The sequence below is a fragment of the Dendrobates tinctorius genome, unplaced genomic scaffold, assembly GCF_039654945.1.
Source record: "Dendrobates tinctorius isolate UK_male_01 unplaced genomic scaffold, ASM3965494v1 ptg000032l, whole genome shotgun sequence".
NCBI lineage: Eukaryota > Metazoa > Chordata > Amphibia > Anura > Dendrobatidae > Dendrobates > Dendrobates tinctorius.
In genome coordinates, this window is record NW_027361700.1 from 20,285,946 (window position 1) to 20,312,515 (window position 26,570).

The following is a 26,570-nucleotide window of genomic DNA, read 5'->3' on the forward strand; positions in this document are numbered from 1 at the left end:
AGCAAGGCAAACAAAAACAAAACACAAAAGCTAACAGGCAAAGCAGAAAACTTAGCTTTAGAGGAGCAGAAATCAGACTGGTCTCCTAGAAGTCCACAGAGAAATGACCCGCAGGGCAGAAGGGCGTCGGCAGCCTTATATCCAGTCCGTGACTCCACTCAGCCAGTCATCATCATCAGGCTCAGGTGCCTGATAATCAGGCTCATTACCTTCCTTTACCAGAATAGGGAGTTCACCAGACCTCAGTGACGAAGGGGAAAATGAACTCACAACAGTCACTTTTCACATTCCGGTACGCCATGATCAAGGCCTTACACCTACCAGATCATTGCCGGTGCCCGCCTTCTTCTTCCTGGGGTGTCCGTGGTGTCTGGGACCTGACCTAGGATTACTGACTGCTTCACATCTTACATTTCTTTGTCTTTCTCTTAATTACCAGTCATGGTCGGCGTCCCGGTCTCACAGACCCTCTCAACTCATAGACCCCTTCGGTCTCACACTTCCTTTGGTCACACAGACCTTCCCTTACCCGGACCTGTCGCATTTTCTTGTGCATATCATACATCAGAACAACTCTATAATATCACAAGTACCCCATTTTCTTACATTTTGTTTCTTTTTACTATTGCTTGCTAAAACCAACATATAAATAACATAAACATAACAGATTTTCTCCTTCTCCCCCTTCCTTTAACATGGACACTTCCTGTCTCCTTACATTCAGAAAAGGGAAAAAAAAAGCCAGCTCACCTGAAGGCATGTGTAGTGGATAGCCCGGACCACGTGCAGTATTCATGCAATGACCAAGGAAAAGGTTACGCGTTTCGAACAATAGCTTGTTCTTTCTCAAAACTGAGTTTTGAGAAAGAACAAGCTATTGTTCGAAACGCGTAATCTACTACTTGTTACTCATGTGAACATACCTGTTATGAATGAGTTACCGTAGGAGGCAGAAACAGAAATGCTAGCTAAGTCCAGAAAACCAGAGAAGTTGGCAGCTATCGGATTGCAGACCCCTGAACCCATCAACAACAACTAGCAGTAGCCGTGGGGGGTTCCTACGGTGCCCTAGACCCCTCGATCACAGCCGGAGAAATACATAGCCTAAAGACAGAAAGGGAAATCTAAACTGCCCCAGAGCAGACCCCAAAGCAATAGGCAGCCCCCAACATATAATGACGGTGAAGCAAGATGAAAAAACACTCACACAGATAGAAAGATAGGCTGAGCAAATGATGAGGCCCAAGCTAACTAGATAGGACAGGATAGAAAAGCTGCTGTCTGTAATCCGCCAAAACCCTATCAAAACAAGAGCCAACAGCTGAAAAAAGCCCTGAAGATGCTAGGCTTCGAAAAGACTATATCAGTACTCAGGTATTTTGTGAAGACAGAGCAAAAAGGAATTCAGCTCACCCCAGCAGGGAATGGCAGAAATCAAGGAAAACAATGCAAAACAAAACCAAAACACAAATGCAAAAAGTAGAGCAGAAAACTTAGCTTTTGAAGAGCAGGAATCAGCCTGGTCTCCTAGAATCCCTCAGAGAGATCACCAGCAAGGCAGAAGGGCGTCGGCTGCCTTATATCCAGTCAGTAATTCCCGTCACCCAGTCATCATCATCCTGCACAGGTGCTTGGTAATCAGCCTCACTACCTTCCTTCACTAGAAGAGGGAGTTCATCAGACCTCAATGGTGAAGGGGAAAATGAACTCACAACACATACCATTTTTTGCTCCGTCTTGTACTTGTTTTTAACAATAAATTGGACTTGAATTTGCAAAGCTGGACCTTTCTTTTTCCTTTTCCTCTCTCCTTACATCCCCGCTTTTGTCAGGCTTAACACACAAAAAACTTCAATTTTTATATTAAACTTTTTTTTCATTAACTTGGACGCAAACTGTCCTTGTGATTTGCACAACGGTGCAACGAAATTTCGAAAGTTCAGGCCACCTCCTAGTGGCCGGCAGCGAGGGGCCCCACAGCCGTGGAGCTCCCGGGATGTAAGGAGTGTCCTGTGAGTTCTTTCTACGGGGGCTCGTGACCTTCGGACTCAGCAATCACAGCTAACGCGTAGTAGCCGCGGGGACAGTACTCTTTGTAGTACGACACCAAGTCCCCCTCGTCTAGAGTCCGGCCGTGACGAATAGAGGCCACATTAATATAAACCTTCTGGCCGGTAGCCAGATCGCGTATGAACCCATTCCCCCTGGGTATATTCGTATACACGAGCCGTCCCATAGATCGTGTCGCCGCCATGCCAGCCTCCCCCTTTGCATGAAGCAGGTTCCATACTTCCTGCTCCCTGGCTTTCTTCTTTTTCACCACTTCTGCGACCCAAACGGAGGGTCCGGTGTGAGCCCGGGAGTCCGGTGGGCGGGACTTAGCCAGGGACAAAAACAGGGCAGAGGCGGCTGGTGATGTCTGTGGCCCAGCAGCCGCTGGGGCCGGGTGGCGGATAGGGGCAGACAGGTTTTCCGGATGTTGGGCCACAGGGCCTGACAAATAGGCCGCAGCCAGTTCCAATGTCGGCATAACCGCGGCCACAGGGTGGGCTGCATCCAGAGCTTCAGCCGGAGCCGTCATAACCGGAGTAACAGCTGGTTTCAGGGAGGATGTCACCCCTTGAAGGGGGGACGCAACACCGTCTTCTGGAAACAGGCTCCGCACCGGCGACACCGGGCGTGGCATCACCGGGCGGGGTGGCTCGGGGCTGGGAGTGGAGGGCCCACTCAGCTCCGCATAGACAGTGGGGTCTTCCTTGGCCAGCCTTTCGGGATCACAGGAGGCCGCGTGCTGCGACTGAGTGGTGGGGGCCGCTTGCGGAGTCGCTGGCAGAGCCGGGGGAGCTCTCACCTTCCCCGGCGTCGCAGTCTCCGTCACATCTTCCCGCGGCTGCCCCTGCAGTCTCCGCTCTTCACTCCAACCGGTGAGGCTGGCCTCCAGGCCCAGAGGTTCCGCGGAGGGGCTCTCTGCTGGTATCTTGGGCTCCCGTGGGATTGGCCATGGCTCTGCTCCTCCACCCGAGACCGGACTGTCTGTTCGTGACTCCGAGGTATAGATCTTCTGGCGGAGATCGACCTCCCGCCGCCATCGCCACTCCAGGCGGCCGATGCCTCTACAACCGCAGCGTCACATCCCGTCCAGTGGGCAGCAATCAAATGGCGCCAAACAGCCGCAGACAATCTTTTCCTCTGTGCCACTCCCTGTGCTGGGTGGGGCGATGGCAGGCCTTTCCACCCACTTGTCAGGGTCCAGTCTGTGGGAGCGGCGGCCTCCTGGTCCATATTGCCGTCCCCAAGGGTATGTAGGATGGGGCCCCAGTCCATTGGAGACAACGGCAAACACCTGGATCTCCCCTCTGCGCTGAAGTAGCACCGCCATCTTGCTCCGGACCTGGTACCGCCCCGGATCCTCTGCTGCCAACGCAGGTACGCCACAGCACTCCCAATTTGTAATCCACAGGTTGGTAATTTGTAATCCACAGGTTTTTGTAATCCACACAGTGCAGTCCAAGTCCATTCCCATTCCTCAGAGGCAGGCCTGCCGCAGAAGATATTGTATTAGCGGCGTTGATTCTGCCGACTACGCCAAGTGTAGGGTCGGTGGGCTGTGCTGGGGGGGTGGTCCCTCTGGATACCACGCAGTAACGTACAGACACAAGCTGGAGGCAAGTTTCGGGTGCAACAGGTCCAAGTTTATTCTTTCTCTCGCTGTCCGCCAGACGGCCTCACAGCACACCGCACTTTCCTTCACAGTTCTCCGGTTACAGAACACAGAGTGAAACACTTTCTCCAGGGACGTATATTTACGTACCATCCCCTTTTACACTCAGTGACACTCTGACAGCTCCGTCACTGTGACTGCCTTAGGCTTATACACCAACAGTAATGTTACTGGTCAAGCGTCCTTCCAATACGGTGTCCCACACCCGGAGCCTCGTCTATACTGCGGTACTTCATGTCAGGACCACCCCCCTGACTTCCTTTCTCCTCAGTCCCCCTGGTTGGGTTTTCCTCACAGTGCAGCAACTGTCACAGTCTCCTCGTCACTTGAGCTCCCCCTGGGGACTGGAACTTTCTGGAACCCTCCTGTCAAATTTATAGCTTTCCCGGTTCCCTATAACTCCGCCCCCCATGACCAACGGTTTCTTAGCCCAAAGCTGATGTCAAGTCCTATACTCACACTCCTCCCTGCCCTCTAATGTCAGTTCAAGGTACTGCACGTCAACTACACTTTCCTAGCTGTTTTCCCTTTTGAAATCTGACCAGTCAGTCCGTCCGTCAGGTCACCTTCCCTACAAATACAAAAACAGTGCTCAAAGATACCTGTGGAGCAGGGCAGCAGCGGTGACGATGCGTGCTTCAGAGTATCAGGACCTGAAGCACATGACTGATGGGGGCGTGGCCTAAGCTCCACAGAGCTAGGAGCTGCAGGGAAACTCCTAAAAAGGTAACTACAAGACAATGTTACCAAGGGGCATAGACAGAGACAGAAACCAGATGAAGCCAGGGTCAAAGCACAAGATAGCAATACAGTACCAAAGGGTTAGACAGAATGGATAGTCAGGACATAGCAATAGATCAGAAAACCAGAACGGGCAATAGACAGTACAATAGGGACAAACTGTAACGGAGTAACGATAGCCAAGCCAGGAGGTCAGAACCGGAGAAGACAATAGTACCAAAGCGAGAGACGGAGTACAGAGTGAGGGAACCAGCCGGGTCATACACGGGAATCAAACAAGCAACGCAGAATACACGCACACCAGGGGTCAGACACACCAGAACAACAGTATAGCTGACAGAGAACCCTGGTAAAAAGTGAGTATAAATACCCCTCCCAGATCCAGAAAGAGGCCACGAACACTTAACCCTGTGAGTGCAGGGCAAGAACCCTGTTCAAACCATGACACCCGGTTGCATTTATTGAGGGGGTCCTGTTCTGGGTCAGATATTTTGATGATATACTCATGATTTGGCAGGGATCAGAGCAGGACCTCCTCAATTTCCGGGATGTACTTAATGATAATTCCATGAACATTAGGCTCACATGCAGATAGTCAGACCAATCTGGACTTTCTGGATATTATGATATCCAGGGGTGCGGATGGCTTTCTGAATACTAATGTATACCGTAAGGAGACATCTGTAAATTCAGTATTGCATGCCAAATCGTCACATCCTAAGTCTCTTATTAATAGTATACAATTGGGTCAGTTCCTAAGAGCTAGAAGAATTTGCTCTACAGAGTCAGACTTTCTAGAACAAGCTGAAGATCTCTCTCAAAGGTTCAGGGCCAGGGGTTACTCTAATCGTAGTATTAGAAGGGGATTCCATAAGGCGAGTAAGGCGGATAGAGGGGATCTTTTGATGCCCAAGCAAAAGCATCCAGCTGCTTCTATCTTTGGGTCACATTTTTGTTAATAGTACTGCTTATGAAGCCTTTATATTTGACCCAGTATGTTGGTGTATATATGATTATTATGCTATCCTAGTTTTTCATAAGATTGCTAGCATATGTGTATTCCCATACAACATTGTCCATGTAAGTGTTTTCTATTATGATGTTGTATGTACTATTGGGTATTTGTGTATATATATGTGCACATGTATATTGTTTTGGAGTTTCACAGTGGTATTGCTTTTGTTGTTACACATTTTTTGTTCATTGTGTATATATATTTTTTGTATATTTTATGTGCAATTAGATCCACCACGCTTAGTGTGTATGCCATTCTGGTATTTATGTGGGCCCACATACTGTCGGTGTCCAGCCCTAGCTGACTTTATATTTTATATAGACACCTGTTCAGACTGAGGCACGCATGGTGTAGGACATGTCCGTCTGGCCAGCACATGCTGCTCCCCTGCTCTGACACATCGAGCGGGGGTGTGGCTGGGTGGCAGATGGCGGGTCCTCGCTGTGTGGTTCGCTACCTAGTGGTTACGTCACTCCGGGCGCCTCCAGGTCCTCCCCTCTCCTGACGTGTTGGAAGGGGGAGTGACGGAGTAGTGAGTGGGCGTGCTGCACGACAGAGTTACATGCTGAACATACACCGCCGCTGACTGACTGCCGCAGATGGCGATGCAGACATGCAGTGTGGTGGTTTTGACCGGGTTCACACTGCTGACAGGTAACCGCTCTGCATAGTGAATGAGCCCGCCTTTAGCACCATATGGCTGGACTACAAGCCTCATTGAGCACACAGGTTACTGATTGACAGCCTGGGGCTATTTAAGGACGCCAATTCATGAGTACCACATATCTTACCCCCTTGGACAAAGCTGTGGCGAAACGCGCGTCGGGGACAGGGCCTGACAAGGTTGTATATTTCTCTTATGCACTTTACCTCTGTCTCTCTTAATTGTGCACTTTGGAATTCTCGCTCAGTGTGTAACAAACTCTCCTTCATTCATGACTTTTTCCTTTCTAATTGTCTTAACCTCCTGGCTCTTACTGAAACCTGGATCCAGCAGTCAGACACTACTGCTGCTCTTTCATACGGGGGACTACACTTCTCTCATACCCCAAGATCAGACAATAGAGCAGGTGGAGGCGTTGGTCTGCTTCTATCACCAAAATGTACCTTTCAGGTTATCCCTCAACTACCTTCACTAGTCTTCCCTTCTTTTGAGGTCCATGCCGTCAGACTCTACACCCCCTTCTCCATGCGAGTGGCGGTGGTGTATTGTCCTCCCGGCCCCTCCCATCAGTTCCTGGATCATTTTGCCACTTGGCTTCTACATTTTCTTTCCTGTGACATCCCTACCCTCATCATGGAAGATTTCAACATCCCCATTGCTCTTCCCCTCTCCCCATCTGCTACTCACCTTTTATCTCTAACCTCCTCGTTTGGCCTTTTGCAGCTTACAAATTCTCCAATGCATGAAGACGGAAACTCCCTCAACTTGGTCTTCTCTCAGCTTTGTGCAGTGGATGATTTTGCAAACTCCCCTCTCCCGCTCTCTGACCACAATCTTCTTTCATTCTCTATCAAGAACTGCCAGGCTGCTCAGGTCACCCCCACTGTCCATACTTATAGAAACATACAGGCCATTAACACTCAGAAACTTATGAAGAACTTGCAGTCTTCATTGGCCCCTATCTCCTCCCTCTCATGTCCTGATTCTGCACTGAAGCATTACAATGAAACACTTCAAAGTGCCCTGGATGAATTTGCACCCGCTATAAATAGAGCACCACAACACAGACGGCGACAACACTGGCACACCCTGCAAACACGTTTCCTGCAGCGGTGCTCCAGGTGCGCAGAACGCCTGTGGAGAAAATCCAATCTACACGAAGATTTCATCCATTATAAGTTTATGCTTAGAACATACAACACTGCTCTTCACCTCTCCAAACAAACCTACTTCAACACCCTCATCACCTCACTGTCCAATAACCCGAAACGTCTCTTTGACACTTTTCATTCTCTACTCAATCCAAGAGTACAGGCCCCAACCACGGAGCTCTGAGATGACGATCTGGCCAATTACTTCAATGAAAGAATTGACCAGATCCGACAGGAAATTATCTCCCAATCTCCTCATACCATGCACTGTCCTCCCTCCCCCACTGCATCTAGCTCACTCTCTGATTTTGAACCAGTCACAGAAGAAGAAGTAAGCAGGATCCTTGCATCTTCTCGCCCAACCACTTGCATCAGTGACCTATTTCCGTCACATCTCCTCCAGTCCCTTTCCCCTGCTGTCACCCCTCACCTAACTAAAATATTTAACCTCTCTCTCTCTTCTGGTATCTTTCCCTCCTCATGTAAGCATGCCATCATCCATCCACTACTTAAAAAAACCATACCTCGACTAAAACTGTGCCGCTAACCATAGACCTGTCTCTAATCTTCCCTTCATCTCTAAACTCCTGAAACGCCTGGTCCACTCCCGTCTTATCCGCTATCTCTCTGATAACTCTCTTCTCGACCCTCTCCAATCCGGTTTCAGCTCCTTACACTCTACTCAAACTGCCCTCACTAAAGTCTCTAATGATCTACAAACAGCTAAATCAAATGGTCATTACTCCATGCTAATTCTCTTGGATCTCTCTGCAGCATTCGACACTGTGGATCATCAGCTCCTCCTCACTATGCTCCGTTCCATTGGCCTCAAGGACACCGTTCTCTCCTGGTTCTCCTCCTATCTCTCTGACCGCTCCTTTACTGTATCTTTTGCCGGTTCCTTCTCCTCTCACCTTCCCCTTACTGTTGGGGTTCCTCAAGGAACGGTTCTAGGCCCCCTCCTCTTCTCCTTGTACACTGCCCCTATTGGTCAAACAATCAGTAGATTTGGTTTCCAGTACCATCTCTTTGCTGATGACACCCAATTATACGCGTCTTCTCCTCACATCACACCTGCCTTTCTAGAAAACACCGGCGATTGTCTAAACGCTGTGTCTAACATCATGTCCTCACTATATCTGAAACTGAACCTGTCAAAGACTGAACTCCTTGTGTTTCCTCCCTCTACTAATGTACCTATACCCGACATTGCCATTTCTGTGTGTGGCTCCACTATTACTCCCCAGCAACATGCCCGCTGTCTTGGGGTCATACTTGATTCCGAGCTTTCCTTTGCCCCCCACATTCGATCACTGGCTCGCTCTTGTCAGCTGCACCTCAAAAACATTTCTAGAATTCAACCTTTTCTTACTTTTGAGTCTGCAAAAACTTACTGTTTCTCTTATTCATTCTCGTCTCGACTATTGTAACTCTCTTCTAATCGGTCTCCCTCTTACCAAACTCTCCCCTCTCCAATCTGTCGTGAATGCTGCAGCCAGGATCATATTCCTCACCAATCGTTACACCGATGCCTCTACCTTGTGCCAGTCATTACACTGGCTACCCATCCACTCCAGAATTCAGTTTAAACTTATTACCCTCACCCACAAAGCCCTCAATGGCTCAGCACCACCCTACATCTCCACCCTTGTTTCAGTATACCACCCTACCCGCGACCTCCATTCTGCTGATGACCTGAGGTTAGTATCCTCAATAATCAGAACCTCCCACTCCCATCTCCAAGACTTTACACGTTCTGCACCAATTCTTTGGAATGCACTTCCCAGGACAATACGATTAGTCCCCAATCCCCACAATTTTAAGCGTGCCCTGAAAACGCATTTAGGGTGTGCACACGCTGCGGATTCTGCTGCGGTTCCACAGCGGATTTGGCCGCTGCGGGTCCACAGCAGTTTTTGCTGCGGTGTACAGTACCATTATTCCCTATGGGAATACAAAACCGCAATGCAGACGGTGCAGATTTTTCCGCCCGGTTTTTCTGCGGTTTTGAAACCGCAGAAAGAATTAACATGTCAATTCTTTCTGCGGATTCCGCAGCGGTTTGCCATCTCCTCCATTGTGGAGATGAAAAACCGCAGGGCAAAACCGCAGAGCAATCCGCAGGTAAAACCGCAGGTCTTTTGACCTGCAGATTTACCTGCGGATTTTACAAAATCCGCACGGCCAAATCCGCACCCCATTCCACAGCGTGTGCACGTAGCCTTATTCAGACTGGCCTATCGCCTCAACACATTAACCTAATCTATCCCTGTGTGGCACAGCCAAAAGTTTTACCATAACCAGGTTCCCCGCATCATGTTCCCACATGCTTTATGCATCCATTAGCCCTCTGTGTCTGTACTGTTACACACTTAACATTATGGCTGGTCCATACAATCAGGAAAACTGTTACCACCCACCTTTCGTGTCTACCTCTTTCCTCATAGACTGTAAGCTTGCGAGCAGGGCCCTCATTCCTTTTGGTATCTGTTATGATCTATGTGATTATTATTATGCTGTAATGTCTATCGTCTGTACAAGTCCCCTCCGAAACGTAAAGTGCTGCGGAATATGTCGGCGCTATAGAAATAAAATTTATTATTATTACCTCTGTACTAGCATTGCATCTAGTTGGCTGTTTTGAGCAGTATACCGTGGTAGTCTGGCGCCATATGTACACTTACCTATGGGATGTTATTTGGTATTAATTACACTCTTGCAACCATATGCTTTTATTTATATAAATACACAGGTTGTGATCATCTCACATGAGAGCTCACACTGCAGATATTGATTAGGAATGTGTCATTTATTCCATGTATGCATTGGCGTATGATTTACCACTGCTGGGCAGCAGGGGAACAGAGTGAAGCTATACCTGGTCTATCATCTCACATTAGCAACTTTACCTGCGCAGACACACTGGTGTGGTTACTATATATGATAATTTAAATTTTTCAGGTGGTTACCAGGTATGCTCTACTTGTCCTATGTACACACGAGTGTTTGACTTTTGAAATCTGTGCAGAAAGAACATAGTGAAATGTGTAGGGAGATTGTTTGATTAACCATTATGGTGTTTTTTATAGACATTACAAATTTTATATCTCCCACCGGTACAATATACAGTACCTGTGGTATATATGCATATACTTACCTTGTTTGGCCTGTTTGAACTGGAATCTCCTTTTACTGTGGTTTTATTGTCTAGCCATTGTGCTATAATAAAATTTAATATTTTATGGCATTACTTCTTTGTCTGGTATGATATGTTTGATTTGCACAGATGTCTGCATGAGTCCTTAGGAGAACAGTATATTAGATACATACATTGTGTACAGTGATACAAGGAGGTAGTACTACTTGTTCCTACATTATATACAGTTGTGCGCAAAAGTTTATGTGGCGCCCCTGAGGCTCAGTCACCACAGAGGTACTGCACCTTCTCCTAAGGTGTGGTGCCCCACCGTCCAGGTAAGTTAGAGGCTCCTGACCACGCTCCAACACTCGCACCCCACACAATAGAGTAGTTCAGCATAACCACATTGCGGCTCCTTGCTTAGAGAGAGAAGCAGAGCACCTTTGGTGGTTCCCCGCTTGGAACACTAGACGTGCTGGGAGGTGGGTGGAGTTTAGGATACATAAAAGAGTGGGACAGTTCCAGTATAGAGGTTCAGTCGAGGTCAGTCTGCCAGGAGGTCAGTGAGGAAGGAAGCCACTCGGGAGGAGTGGGGATCCCTGGAAGAAGGGATGGAGGAAGGAGTGCTGCAGCTGCCTCAGTGACCTGAGCCAGCTGGCACAGGAAAGGAAAGGAAAGGAAAGGAAAGAAGGAGAAAGACGTAGAACTGAAACCTGAGCTCCCATAGAAGGGAAAAGACAAGTACGGAACGTAGGAGTAAAAGGGAACACAGAGGACGTGGGTTAGAGGAAGAACCCTGCCTAGAAGTTCTAAGCACAAGGCCGGGGCCCGGTCCCCGAGGTTGTACGAACGCTAATGGTTCTGCAGCAGACACTGGTGGAGTAGTAGGCTGTAAATGCACTACTCCCATCTAAGACTTAAGGGCACAACAGCAATACAGATAGAGAGCCGGGACTTAGGGGTAGAGAGTTCCCGAAGCAGGCTACAGCTGTCTTCCGTGCAAGTAGAGTTCTTGGGAACATCTGTCAGGAAGAACTCCGGTGTACCACGGTACTGGAGATCTTCACACTTTAAGGCGCTATAGAGGAAACGTTCAGGAAAGGCACATAAGTTGGCGGAGTGTGGAAGGGAGCTTTCCATCTTGCCTGGAGGTTGGCTGAGTCCCTGACCTGGAGGACACGGCACAGAAGCGGGCACTACAGACTGTGAGTAAAGCTTTGGAATTACATGCCCTGGTGTCCTCCATTCCTTCCTGCGTCCGCCTGCCCAGCACTGCTACATCCCCTGCGCCAGACACTACATCACCTAAGTGTCTCCCTATCTACACTGCTCTGGGACAACAGCCCTGCCTGTGGAGGGCTATACCACCATTGCTGCACCACACCATCTGTCCCGGAGGATCTGCATGCAGCGATGGCTTAACACCTCCCTTGCCGAACACCACAGGTGGCGTCACGAACTATTCATTTACTTCACATCTTCCTATTACTTGGGCGCCCAGGGCCACGGTCCGGGTCACCGCTGCTGTGACACATCCCACTGATACCGGCCCGGTACAGAGTACCCCACAGCCCTGGGAGGGCGACCCATTTACATACCCCAGCAGAATTTTTGCTTTCTTGGCCTTTTTCCAGTGAACATGAATGATAACACCAAAACTTTTTCTTCACTCATGGTTAGTAGTTGGGTGAAGCCATTTATTGTGAAACTACCGTGTTTTCTCTTTTCAAATCATAATGACAACCTAAAACATCCAAATGACCCTGATCAAAAGTTCACATACTCTGGTGATTTTGGCCTGATAACATGCACAGAAGTTGACACAAGTGGGTTTGAAAGGCTACTAAAGGTAACATCCTCACCTGTGACCTGTTTGCTAGTAGTCAGTGTGTGTGCATAAAAGCTGAGTGAGTTTCCGGGATCCAGACAGATTCTGGCATTTTTCATCCAGCAACTGACATTTCTGGATTGTGATAGTTCAAAATAATCACTGCACACGTACAAGTTGGAAATTATGCTTCAAGTGAGGATTTATTAATAGTGATTGCTGAAGCGACAGGCAAAATGACGTTTCGGCCAGTTAATAGCCTTGATCACATAGTCGCCCATTTAATGAAGCATCTTAGGTCAAAGATAGTTATTGTCCGTGTGATGTAGTATTTCATACAATATGATATGGTGTATCCCAACTGGTAAAGACTGGACCTGTGTTAAGGTGAGGTACCTAGAGTAATGGGTTCTATATTGGACAGGCATCTTTTCACACGTGCTGACAAAAGATGGTTCCACACTAGGTTCAGGTGTGGAGCTGTCGCTATTCGTTGGTGGCACAGTGGTAGAAGCTGACACTTCTGTGTCTGGATTGTGAGTCATAGGGAAAGCCAAAGAATTATCCACGGATCTACATGAAAACGTAGTTGAACTGTATAAAACAGGAAAGGGATACAAAAAGATATCCAAGGAAGTGATAATGCCAGTCAACAGCGTTCAAACTGTGATAAACAAATGGAAAATCAGGGGCTCTGTAAAAAAAAAAACCGCGGTCAGGTAGACCAACAAAAATTTTGTCCACAACTGCCAGGAAAATTGTTCGTGATGCAAAGAAATACTGAAATACAGGACTCTCTGAAAACTAGCGGTGTGGCTGTTTCAAGATGTACAATAAAGAGGCACTTGAAAAAAAATGGGCTGCATGGTTGAGTGACCAGAAGAAAGCCATTACTGTGCCAATGCCACAAAGTATCTGGCCTACAATATGCAAAACAGCATAGAAACAAGCCTCAAAACTTCTGGAACAAGGCATTTTGGAGTGATGAGACAAAATTTGAACTTTTTAGCCACAACCATAAATGTTACATTTAGAGAGGTCAACAAGGCCTATGATGAAAGGAACACCATTCTTACTGTAAAGTCCTGAGGTGGATCGCTGATGTTTTGGGGATGTGTGAGCTACAAAGGCACAGAAAACTTGGTCAAAGTTGAAGGAAAAATGAATGCAGCACGTAATCAGCAAATACTGGAGGCAAATTTACAATCATCAGCCTGGAAGCTGCGCATGGGACATGACAACAATCCAAAATACAAGGCAAATCGACCTGTCATTGGCTACAGCAGAACAAAGTGAAGGTTCTGGAGTGGCCATCTCAGTCTCCTGACTGAAGCTAGACCACAGGGCGTCCAAGACCGTCCACAGCGCTGCGTTTACCTGTATTATGCAACATCAGGGACTTCCCCTTTTTGTCCCAAGGCACTTACTTCTATAGGAGAATGTTGCCATTTCTTGCCGCTGTTTTTCATGGATTTTCCATGCTCACGTATACCTCCATGCCTCTAGTCTGAGGAAGGTCTGAGTTATAGACCAAAACGACACAAGACATTTGGATTACCAGATGTATAAATAAATTTTCTACATATACTACTCTTTGAGTGCCAGAACTTTTTATATTATATAGTCTCCTGACCTCAATATCATTGAGCCACTCTGGGGAGATCTCAAGCACACATTCCAGACAGCTCAGGAATTTACAGGAACTGTAAACTTTTGCCAAGAAGAGTGGGCAGCTTTACCATCTGAGAAAATAAAGAACCTCATCCACAACTACCACAAAAGACTTCAATCTGTCATTGATATTAGAGGGGCAATACACGGTATTAAGAAATGGAGTATGTGAACTTTTGATCAGGGTCATTTCCATGAGTAAGGCTTTATGCTGAAACACGTAGGATCGTCTATGCTACAAGCGGCTAACTAATGTTAGTTCTGGCCATCTGCACACTATAAATTTTTTTCATTTGTATCCAATAAAATTTTTGGGAAATTTTAAAAAAAATTGACATTTGCTTTTTCGAACGTTGGATCCACCATTTCTGATTTTCATGTTTTGGGTTGTCATTATGATTTAAAAAGAGAAAACACAGTAGTTTGACAATAAATGGCCTCTCCCCACCATTAACCATGAGTGGAGAAAAAGTTTTGGTGTTATCATTCATATTCTCTGAAAAAAGGCCAAGAAAGCAGAAATTCTGCCGGGGTATGTAAACTTTTGAGCACAGCTGTACACGTAGGGACATAGAGGCATTACTATTTGTGTCTACATCATTTACAGGGAAATGTAGATAGACATTTCTGCCATTTTGTGAGTTTTACTGCTCTCCAAGGTGACTACCACAATCACCTTTTTGCCAATTTGGCTGTAGCCTATTCCTATGCCGTCGCCCCACATATTATAATCACAAGGATGCCATACAATACGATATGTGAACAAAGGAAACAACACAGTGATAGCCTTGCAAATAAATTGCAAGCCATCTCGATATATTTAATTTTTTTTGCTATATTTTCTCTCTCTAGATCAGGAGGCGCAGACCTACTCCTGCCACTCTCTTCCGTGTATCTGATCCACAATCTCCAGGTAAGTCCTGCAGATCCAGTTTTTAGAAGATTCATGACAGACATAATGGATCCATTACGATTCAAAATTATCTATTTTATTCATAGATTATTTAATAATGGGCCCATCAGGTTTATACATTTGTTGGACAGACAATCACTAGCTGGAACAGTGACATGTCAATACCATTGTGTTCATCGTTGAAGTTAGTGATTGGCTGTAGGGGTCACATAAGGTGTCGAGAAGACATCACTGGCGCCAGGTGAACAGAGACCTGCAAAGAACCAGGAGTCTCTTTTTGTTATTTTTAATCATTGTAAGCTATTTGCAAAACATGTTATGGGGTTGGATAACCTTTCTTTGTCTGCAGTTTTCTTTTCTGCTGTCTCCTTGTAGCGTATGTACTCTTAAAGGGGTTGTCTGGTCATAAACTACAAGTCACTCTATGTGACCGAAAACTTGTGAATCCTAACATTGCATGCACAGTGAGAATTCTCCAGTGTTATTTGTATACTCCCTGCCACATTCCAACTAGATGTGTGCAGCCTCGCTGAATTGAAGTGTATTGATTGAGGCCAGAAACAGTCTAGTTGGGATGTGACAGGCAGCATGTATATCGCATACTTGCGGTCACATGACAGCCATTTCCAGCACCGACACCAGAGAATCCTCAAAGCGTCACATAGAGTGATGGCAGACTTGTAGTTTAAGATGGGACAATCCCTTTAAAATACATTGCATACCCTTTACTGACTATTTAATATGACTATCTGAACATTAAATTATTCCCCAGAGATTAGATCCATCTCAGATTAAGGGAATTTTTCTGAACGTAAACCTTTTATCTGATAATGTTCAATAAAACTGTATCGGGACCTAAACGCATTATATGTACTGTAAATAAATGGAGCCGTCATTTTTCTTTCTACGTCATCAATAACATCACAACCACTAATTTTTCTGTCTTTTGTTGCTTTTTTTTACTTTACAGATGATGACCTCACATATCAGGTATATATCACTTCATTATTATCATTTCCTGTCAGTTTCATTTATTTCATAGTTTCATCTCTATATATAAAAATGAATGTATGTATGTGTGTATCACCAACCAACGAAATCACGAAGCATCTTTCATTTCACCAGAGCTGTTCAAAAGAAGCTAAGCTGTGATTGGTTGCTATGACCAACAGTGTTCCTTGCAACCCATCACTAAGAATCTCTCATTTCACCAGAGCTGGTTAAAAGAAGCTGAGCTGTGATTGGTTGGTTGCTATGAACAAGTTTTCCGACTTGACAACACCTCAGCAGACACTGAGATGGTGGGAGAAATCTAGCATCCCCGGGAACATAAGCTCCCATCCATCGTCTGTCCCCCAGAAAGGAGCAGTGAGTACATGACAGAAATGAATCCCCCCCCTCCCCTGTGGTATCATTAACCCCTTAGCGACAGAGCCAGTTTGCAGCTTAATGACCAGGCCAATTTTTACAATTCTGACCACTGTCCCTTTATGAGGTTATAACTCTGGAACGCTTTAATGGATCCCGCTGATTCTGAGATTGTTTTTTCATGACATATTGTACTTCATGTTAGTGGTAAAATTTCTTTGATAAGTCTTGTGTTTATTTATGAAAAAAATGGAAATATGGCGAAAATTTTGAAAATTTTGCAATTTTAAAACTTTAAATTTTTATGCCCTTAAATCAGAGACATGTGTCACAAAAATTTCTTAATAAATAACATTTCCCACATGTCTACTTTACATCACCACAATTTTGGAAGCAAAAATTTTTTTTGTTAGGAAGTTATAAGGGTTAAAAGTTGACCAGCGATTTCTCATTTTTACAACAAAATTTACAAAACCATTTTTTTAGGGACCACATCATATTTAAAGTCATTTTGAGGGGTGTACATGACAGAAAATACCCAAAAGTGGCACCATTCTAAAAACTAGACCCCTCAAGGTGCTCAAAACCACATTCAAGAAGTTTATTAACCCTTTAAGTGCTTCACAGGAACTAAAGCAATGTGGAAGGAAAAATTTAACATTTAACTTAGTGTTAAAAGAGAAAATCAACCACAAAATTTGTTGTACAATTTCTCCTGAATACGCCGATACCCCATATGTGGGGGTAAACTACTTTTTCAGCACACGGCAGAGCTCGCAAGGGATGAAGCGCCGTTTGACTTTTTCAACGCAGAATTGGCTGGAATTGAGATCTGATGCCATGTTGCGTTCGGAGAGCCCTTAATGTGCCTAAACAGTGGAAACCTCCAACAAGTAACCCCATTTTGGAAACTAGACCCCCAAGGAACTTATCTAGATGTGTGGTGAGCACTTTGAACCTTCATGTGCTTCACAGAAGTTTATAACGTAGAGCCGTGAAAATAAAAAATCCATTTTTTTCCACAAAAATGATTTTTCGCCCCCAAATTTTTATTTTTACAAGGGTATCAGGAGAAATCATACCCCCACAGTTGTTGTGCGATTTGTCCTGAGTACGCCGATACCCTATATGTGGGGGGGGACCACTGTTTGCGCGCATGGGAGAGCTCGGAAGGGAAGGAGTGCCATTTTGGAATGCAGATTTTGATGGAATGGTCTGCGGGCGTCATGTTGCGTTTGTAGTGCCCCTGATGGGCCTAAACAGTGGAAACCCCCCACAAGTGACCCCATTTTGGAAATTATACCCCCTAAGGAACTTATCTAGATGTGTGGTGAGCACTTTGAACCCCCAAGCGCTTCACAGAAGTTTATAAACGCAGAGCCGTGAAAATAAAAAGTCTATTTTATTTCCACAAAAGTGATTTTTTAGACCCAATTTTTAGACCCCCAAAGTTGTTAAATAGTGGAAACCCCTCAATTCTTGCTCCAACCCTAACCCCAACACACCCCTAACCCTAATCCCAACCCTAACTTTAATCCCAACCCTAATCCCTAATCCTAATTCTAACCCTAATCCTAGTTCGCCCTAACCCTAATTCTAACCCTAGCCCTAACCCGAGCCCTAACCCTAGCCTTAACCCTAACCCTAGCCCAACCCTAACCCTTACGCTAGCCCAACCCTAACCGTAGCCTAACCCTAACCCTAGCCCAACCCTAACCCTAGCCCAACCCTAACCCTAACCCTAGCCCTAACCCTAACCCTAATGGAAAACTAAAAAAAAAAAATATTTTCTTTATTTCGTTATGTTGGCCTAACTAAGGGGGTGATAAACGGGGGGGGGGTTATGTACCATTTTGTTTATTTTGATCACGATGATAGTTTATCATCGTGATCAAAATGAATGAATGGAATCTGCCAGCCGGAGACGGCAGATTCCCGGCGGGCGCACTGTGCATGAGCCCACCATTTTCCCCGGATCCAAGATGGCAGCGCCCACCGGAGGACGTCGGCGAGATGCAAGACCACCGGGAGGGGACGTTGGAGCACGGAGAGGTACCGGGGGGGATCGGGGACCCTCTTTCTCTCTCCTCTGATGTGCGATCGGTAAAAACCGACCGATTCATGTTTTCTGGGGTCTCGGCTACCCCCGGCAGCCGATACCCTGGAGAAAATCCGACACTGGGGGGCGCTATTCACTTTCTCCACGGTGCAGTGGTTTTAATACAGATAAATATCACCGTTAAAAGGCGTACCGGCGGTCGCTAAGGGGTTAAGTGACACGCATGAATGTAGGAAAATGCACATATTAAATGTCATGGGGATTTATCACTTTTATGCATTATTGATGTGTTGCTGTGCTCTGATGCTGTGAGTTTTTTTAAAGTGCTACTTTCCCCATAATTCACCTGAATATACCCATATAACACGTAATGCTTTTCCCATAACAATCCATTAAATATGATACTATACTGCATACAGATGCTGTACATCCATGAGCAACTCAGCCGGACAAATTACAAGTTGACGGTGCATGAAAATGTGTGTGAAGGTTTCTCTACTGTACTAATGTATAAGGTTTGTGCCTGTACATTGGTGAAAAGCATGACTGTGATATTTATGGTGGCAGATAAGTGAGAATATCAGCCTGATCAGTAGAAAACCTAGAATCCTAGTGAACCATGTTTCTGAGCAATTTCACTATTCTACTTTTACTGGTTTTGACGGGATGATGTGGGATATTAGGGGTAGTAGTCCGTTAGCTCTGGCTGACGAGATGTGGGATATTATAGTGAATGTGGCTATGCGGAGTGGGAGGGGCTATACAGTCTGCTTTATATATATATATATATATATATATATATATATACACTCACTGGCCACTTTATTAGGTACACCTGTCCAACTGTGTGTTAAGACTTAATTTCTAATCAGCCAATCACATGGCGGCAACTCAGTGCATTTAGGCATGTAGACATGGTCAAGACAATCTCCTGCAGTTCAAACCGAGCATCAGTATGGGGAAGAAAGGTGATTTGAGTGCCTTTGAACGTGGCATGATTGTTGGTGCCAGAAGGGCTGGTCTGAGAATTTCAGAAACTGCTGATCTACTGGGATTTTCATGCACAACCATCTCTAGGGTTTACAGAGAATGGTCCGAAAAAGAAAAAAAAACCAGTGAGTGGCAGTTCTGTGGCCGGAAATGCCTTGTTGATGCCAGAGGTCAGAGGAGAATGGGCAGACTGGTTCGAGCTGATAGAAAGGCAACAGTGACTCAAATTGCCACCCGTTACAACCAAGGTAGGCAGAAGAGCATCTCTGAATGCACAGTGCGTCGAACTTTGAGGCAGATGGGCTACAGCAGCAGAAGACCACACTGGGTACCACTCCTCTCAGCTAAGAACAGGAAACTGAGGCTACAATTTGCACAAGCTCATCGAAATTGGACAGTAGAAGATTGGAAAAACGTTGCCTGGTCTGATGAGTCTCGATTTCTGCTGCGACATTCGGATGGTAGGGTCAGAATTTGGCATAAACAACATGAAAGCATGGATCCATCCTGCCTTGTATCAACGGTTCAGGCTGGTGGTGGTGGTGTCATGGTGTGGGGAATTTTTTCTTGGCACTCTTTGGGCCCCTTGGTACCAATTGAGCATCGTTGCAACGCCACAGCCTACCTGAGTATTGTTGCTGACCATGTCCATCCCTTTATGACCACAATGTACCCAACATCTGATGGCTACTTTCAGCAGGATAATGCGCCATGTCATAAAGCTCGAATCATCTCAGATTGGTTTCTTGAACATGACAATGAGTTCACTGTACTCAAATGGCCTCCTCAGTCACCAGATCTCAATCCAATAGAGCATCTTTGGGATGAGGTGGAACGGGAGATTCGCATCAGGGATGTGCAGCCGACAAATCTGCGCCAACTGTGTGATGCCATCATGTCAATATGGTCCAAAATCTCTGAGGAATGCTTCCAGCACCTTGTTGAATCTCTGCCACGAAGAATTGAGGCAGTTCTGAAGGCAAAAGGGGGTCCAACCCCTTACTAGCATGGTGTACCTAATAAAGTGGCCAGTGAGTGTATATATATATATATATATAATCATTATAATTTGTTATAACTAACCGTAGTTAGTTACTACGCCCGGGCAACGCCGGGCTCTTCAGCTAGTAGTGTATATAAATGCTGGTGAGGCTTCTGACATCATACTGCCAAATTAAAAACTATCAGTGGTCTCCCGCCACCACTAACTGTAGAAAAGAGTTTATGAGATCAAAGGGTCAACTTTTTTCCACAGAAATTGTGCCTCTCCTATAGATGGGCTGTGTCTGGTACTACAGCTCCGCTGCATTTACTTGAGCTGCAATCTCAGAGATAACCCATGAAACACTCTTTAGTGACAATATATAAATGTTAATATAATACTTCATGTGGCGGCCATTTTGTTCTACCCCATCTGCATAACTATAGCTGTTCAACCACTGAATTTTAGCTACAAAAATAGCGCTGTTTATCTGAGATGATGTGGTAGTGACTTAGTTAAATAAAATTTGGCTTATTAAGCAACTAAACAGGTATAGCTCACCCCCCCTTTCTCAGAGACTGCGCTCCTACCCTCCCCCATTACATGGGGTGAAAATACGTAATGGAATTTGTGATGAAGGGGGAGAGAGATGTTGAAATTCAGAGGAGTGAACAAAAGGGTTTATTTAAAGCGTAGAACTTTCTGCTCCAAAATCACAGTAAGTATGACCTCAAAGGCAAAGCAAGGCCACCTGAGGAATGGTGTGGGGGTGGCAGTGGCTGAAGAACATCAATTCTACGCTATGTTTTCTGAGAGTCACCTACAGATCAGACGATATGCCCTGGTGCAATGTATATTCATTATTTTGCACTTTCAGAAGAGCATTTCTGCGTATATTCTGCATAGTAATTTAGGGTATAAAACTGGTTTCAGATGACAGAAATACAGAAGAGTCTGCTTTATGGATGTCAGCCCCTGGTTTACTGCAATTATATACCGTAGAAAAGGAACAAATTGTGATATAAGATTTATTCAGTATAACCACGGGGGTCCATATGGGGCACCAATATACAAATGACAAAGTGCTGAGTTATCTCGGTTGTGTAAAACCTCCTTTAGTGATGATACGGCCCCTGTACTGGATTTATTCGGCATAACCTCGGGGGTCCTTATAGGGCACCAAAGTGCTGAGTTATCTTGGTGGCGAAAAATCTCCTTTAGTGATGACCGATATTGGTTTTATTCGGCATAGCCACAGGGGTCCATGTGTTGGGCCATTTTACAAATTCTAAAATGTTGTGTAATCTTGGTTATGTAAAACTGTCCTTAGTGAGGATATGGCCACCATAAGCCCACCACAGTTTTAATGTTTTGCCTATGTTAGTTCATGCTATGGTGGCATTGTGCTATAGAGCTACGTATTGTATTCCTTAGCGGAATACATATGGGCCATCTGGGTCAATACAGTTCACCTCTGACACATATGAAGGCCAGTGAGAAGGATTTCTGGCTACAGAAGTGAGCCATCTGGAGGGGCCCAGCTGTTTAGGAGATATGTAGTAGGGACAGATGAGCCAGTTCAGTTGCAGGATTAGTATATGACCCTACATATCCTGTGCCGTTCTCTTAGTGCAGCTATAACCCTTCCAAATAGTTAGTATTGTCCAAAAGAAACATTACAACATTCTATAACTGCAGTCCAATAACATTAGACAAATAGTTGCAGTTAATGACATTAGCAAGTGACGTACTTTGCCAACAATGCACGCCATACAGAGCCCCGGCTGATAACCCAAGTGGATAATAGTCACATTCACCACACTTTATTGTACTTGTGCGTATATATTAGTGGAAAGCTAACATGATTGATCCTTTTCCCTTTAACTCTGTCAGGCCGCTTTTGACATTTGTCCTCCCCCTGCCTCCGAGCCTTGCTCATTTCTATCAGTCCGGCCTCCATACTGTAGGGACCCCAGCATGCTGTCTCTGAACTTCAGAAATAACAATTCCCCCTTTCACACCAGCATGGCCACAGTGGTGGAGCACACGTATACTTGTGAGGTCAAGTTCCCAAGTGTTTGGATTTTAAAGAGGCGCAACATGACGGAAATGCTGAGCAATACTATTCATGTCAGCGGGCATGCATTACTGGAAAGGTATTCAAGAAAGTCCACAAATTATTTACAAGCTGCAAAAACATTGCATGGTGATTTAAAAGGAGATTGTAAGAAAACATTTGGATAGCAAGTCCAAACTGTTATTAAAAGCGTAAGTTCACTTTAAAAAATATTAATCCCTGTGGTTGCTTTGGTTTCAGCATGGTCTTCTCTGGATGGAGCCAAATAAAAATCATCCAAGCCCGACTGCCATGGTAGATAGGATATTGTAGTGAATCCTTTCCCTGCACTCTGCATGCTACTGAAGGACCACCTATGTTTCAAACATGGGGGCGTGCTGATCTATACAATACAGTGGGTACGGAAAGTATTCAGACCCCTTTACATTTTTTACTCTTTGTTTCATTGCAGCCGTTTGGTAAATTAACCCCTTTACCCCAAGGGTGGTTTGCACGTCCATGACCGGGTCAATTTTTACAATTCTGATCACTGTCCCTTTATGAGGTAATAACTCTGAAACGCTTCCATGGATCCCACTGATTTTGACACTGTTTTCTCGTGACATATTGTACTTCATGTTAGTGGTAAAATTTCATTCAAATAACTTGCGTTCATTTGTGAAAAAAATGGAAATTTAGAGAAAATTTTGAAAATTTCGCAATTTTCCAACTTTGAATTGTTATGCCCTTAAATTACAGAGATATGGCACACAAAAAACTGAATAAGTAACATTTCACATATGTTTACTTTACATCAGCACAATTTTGGAACCAAAATCTTTTTTCGTTAGGAAGTTATAAGGATTAAAAGTTGACCACCGATTTCTCATTTTTGCAACACCATTTTATTTTTACGGACCACATCACATTTGAAGTCCATTTGAAGTCACTTTGAGGGGTCTATATAATAGAAAATACCCAAAAGTGACACCATTCTAAAAACTGCACCCCTCAAGGTGCTCAAAACCACATTCAAGAAGTTTATTAAGCCTTCAGGTGCTTCACAGGAATGTTTTGAATGTTTATAAAAAATGAACAGGTCAGGTCGCGTTTAGAGAGCCTCTGATGTGCCTAAACTGTTGAAACTCCCCACCAGCGACCCCATTTTGGAAACTAGACCCCCCACAGAACTTATCTAGATGTGTTGTGAGCACTTTGAAACTCCAATTGCTTCACAGAAGTTTATAACGCCCGGGCGTGAAAATAAAAAAAATCATATTTTTTTTCCCACAAAAATGATATTTTTGCCCCAATTTTTTATTTTTCTAAGGGTAACAGGAGAAATTGGACCCCAAAAGTTGTTTTGCAATTTGTCCTGAGTAGGCTGATACCCCATATGTGGGGGTAAAACACTGTTTGGACGCATGGCAGAGCTTGGAAGGGAAGGAGCACCGTTTGACTTTTTCAACGCAGAATTGGCTGGAATTGAGATCAGACGCCATGTTGCACTTGGAGAGCACCTGATGTGCCCAAACAGTGGAAACCCCCCAATTATAACTCCAACCCCAACCCCAACACACCCCTAACCCTAATCTCAGCCCTAATCCTAGCCCTAACCCTAATGGGAAAATGGAAATAAATACATTTTTTTAATTTTATTATTTTTCCCTAACTAAGGGGGTGATAGCAGGGGGTTTGATTTACTATTTATCGTGGGTTTTTATATTTGGCAGCTGAGGCACGCTAAAAGACGCTTTTTATTGTAAAAATAGTTTTTGCATCACCACATTTTGAGAGCTATAATTTTTCCATATTTTGACCCACCGAGTCATATGAGGTCTTATTTTTTGTGGGACGAGATGACGTTTTTATTGGTACCATTTTCGGGCACGTGACATTTTTTGATCGCTTTTTATTCCGATTTTTGGGACGCAGAATGAACAAAAACCAGCATTTCAAGAATTTCTTTTGGGGGGTACGTTTACACCGTTCCGCTTGCGGTAAAATTGATAAGGTGGTTTTATTCTTCGGGTCAGTACGATTACAGCGATACCTCATTTATGTCGTTTTTTTATGTTTTGGCGCTTTTATGCAATGAAAACAATTTTATATAAAAAAATAATTATTTTTGCATCGCTTTATTCTGTGAGCTAAAACTTTTTTATTTTTTCACTGATGATGCTGTATTGTGGCTCGTTTTTTGTGGGACAAGATGACGTTTTCAGCAGTACCATGGTTATTTTTTTATCCGTCTTTTTGATTGCGCGTTATTGCACTTTTTGTTCGGCGGTATGATAATAAAGCATTATTTTTTGCTCCCCTCGTGAGCTCCGCTGATCGCGCTAGACGTACTATCCCGTCCATGGGCATAGGGGCCCGGGTCCCATGGACGGGATAGTACGTCAGATGGCAGAAAGGGGTTAAAAAAAGTTCATTTTTTTCTCATTAATGTACACTCTGCACTCCATCTTGACTGAAAAAAACAGAAATGTAAAAATTTTTGAAATGTATTAAAAAAGAAAAACTGAAATATCACATGGTCATAAGTATTCAGACCCTTTGCTCGGTATTGAGTAGAAGCACCCTTTTGAGCTAGTACAGCCATGAGTCTTCTTGGGAATGATGCAACAAGAATCCTTGCAGACCCTCTCCAGTTCCATCAGGTTGGATAGTGAATATTGGTAGACAGCCATTTTCAGGTCTCTCCAGAGATGCTCAATTGGGTTTAGGTCAGGGCCCTCTCTGGGCCAGTCAAGAATGGTCACAGAGTTGTTCTGAAGCCATTCCTTTGTTATTTTTAGCTGTGGGCTTAGGGTCATTGTCTTGTTGAAAGGTGAACCTTCGGCCAAGTCTGAGGTCCAGAGCACTCTGGAAGAGGTTTTCATCCAGGATATCTCTGTACTTGGCCGCATTCATGTTTCCTTCAATTGCAGCCAGTCATCCTGTCCCTGCAGCTGAAAAACACCCCCATAGCATGATGCTGCCATCACCATGTTTCACTGTTGGGATTGTATTGAGCAGGTGATGAGCAGTGCCTGGTTTTCTCCACACATACCGCTAAAAATTATCACCAAAAAGTTCTATCTTTGTCTCATCACACCAGAGAATCTTGTTTCTCATAGTCTGGGAGTCCTTCAAGTGTTTTTTTTTAGCAAACTCTATGCGGGCTTTCATATGTCTGGCACTAAGCAGAGGCTTCCGTCAGGCCACTCTGCCATAAAGACCCGACTGGTGGAGGGCTGCAGTGTTAGTTGACTTTGTGGAACTTTTTCCCATCTCCCTACTGCATCTGTGGAGCTCAGCCACAGTGATCTTGGGGTTCTTTTTTACCTCTCACCAAGGCTCTCCTCCCAGGATTGCTCAGTTTGGCTGGACGGCCAGGTCTAGGAAGACTTCTGGTGGTCCCAAACTTCTTCCATTTAAGGATTATGGAGGCTACTGTGGACTTAGGAACCTTGAGTACTGCAGAAATTCTTTTGCAACCTTGGCCAGATCTGTGCCTTGCCACAATTCTGTCTCTGAGCTCCTTGGTCAGTTCCTTTGCCCTCATGATTCTCATTTGGTCTGACATGCACTGTGACTGTGAGGTCTTATATAGACAGGTGTGTGACTTTACAAATCAAGTCCTATCAGTTTAATTAAGCACAGCTGGACTCCAATGAAGGAGTGGAACCATCTCAAGGAGGATCACAAGGAAATGGACAGCATGTGACTTAAATATGAGTGTCTGAGCAAAGGGTCTGATTACTTATGACCTTGTTATATTTCAGTTTTTCTTTTTTAATAAATTTGCAAAAATTTCTACATTTCTGTTTTTTCAGTCAAGATGGAGTGCAGAGTGTACATTAATGAGAAAAAAAATAACTTTTCTAAATTTACCAAATGGCTGCAATGAAACAAAGAGTGAAAAATTTAAAGGGGTCTGAATACTTTCCATACCCACTGTATTAAATATCATGTGACTAGGCCCAATTTTACCATCTCCCAAAAATTGCGGCAGATCCCCATTTCATATACATGATTCAGTTTTCCGCATTACTGTTTGGGGATAAGTCCTAGACTTTCAGTACCATCTATACTCTGATGACACTCAGATCTACCTCTCTGGCCCAGATGTCCCCTCTACTGTCCAGAATCCCAGAGTGTCTATCAGTCATATCCTCCTTATCTTCTCGCTTCCTAAAGCTCAATGTGGACAAAGCCAAACTCATCATCTTTACCCCATCCCACTGAACTCCCCTACCTGATATACCACTCTGCAAATACCTTCAT

The 26,570-nt window shown here is 44.8% G+C and overlaps 1 protein-coding gene across 1 annotated transcript in view; it reads left to right on the plus strand.

Annotated features, from left to right (window-relative positions):
• Window positions 1–26,570, plus strand: part of PPP1R1B (protein phosphatase 1 regulatory inhibitor subunit 1B) — a 131,510-nt gene that overhangs the window by 62,549 nt on the left and 42,391 nt on the right. Inside the window, exons 2-3 of the mRNA XM_073572559.1 lie at window positions 14,783–14,843; window positions 15,814–15,833. Of these exons, the coding sequence (XP_073428660.1) occupies window positions 14,783–14,843; window positions 15,814–15,833 (81 nt within the window). The remainder of the gene's footprint in view (window positions 1–14,782; window positions 14,844–15,813; window positions 15,834–26,570) is intronic.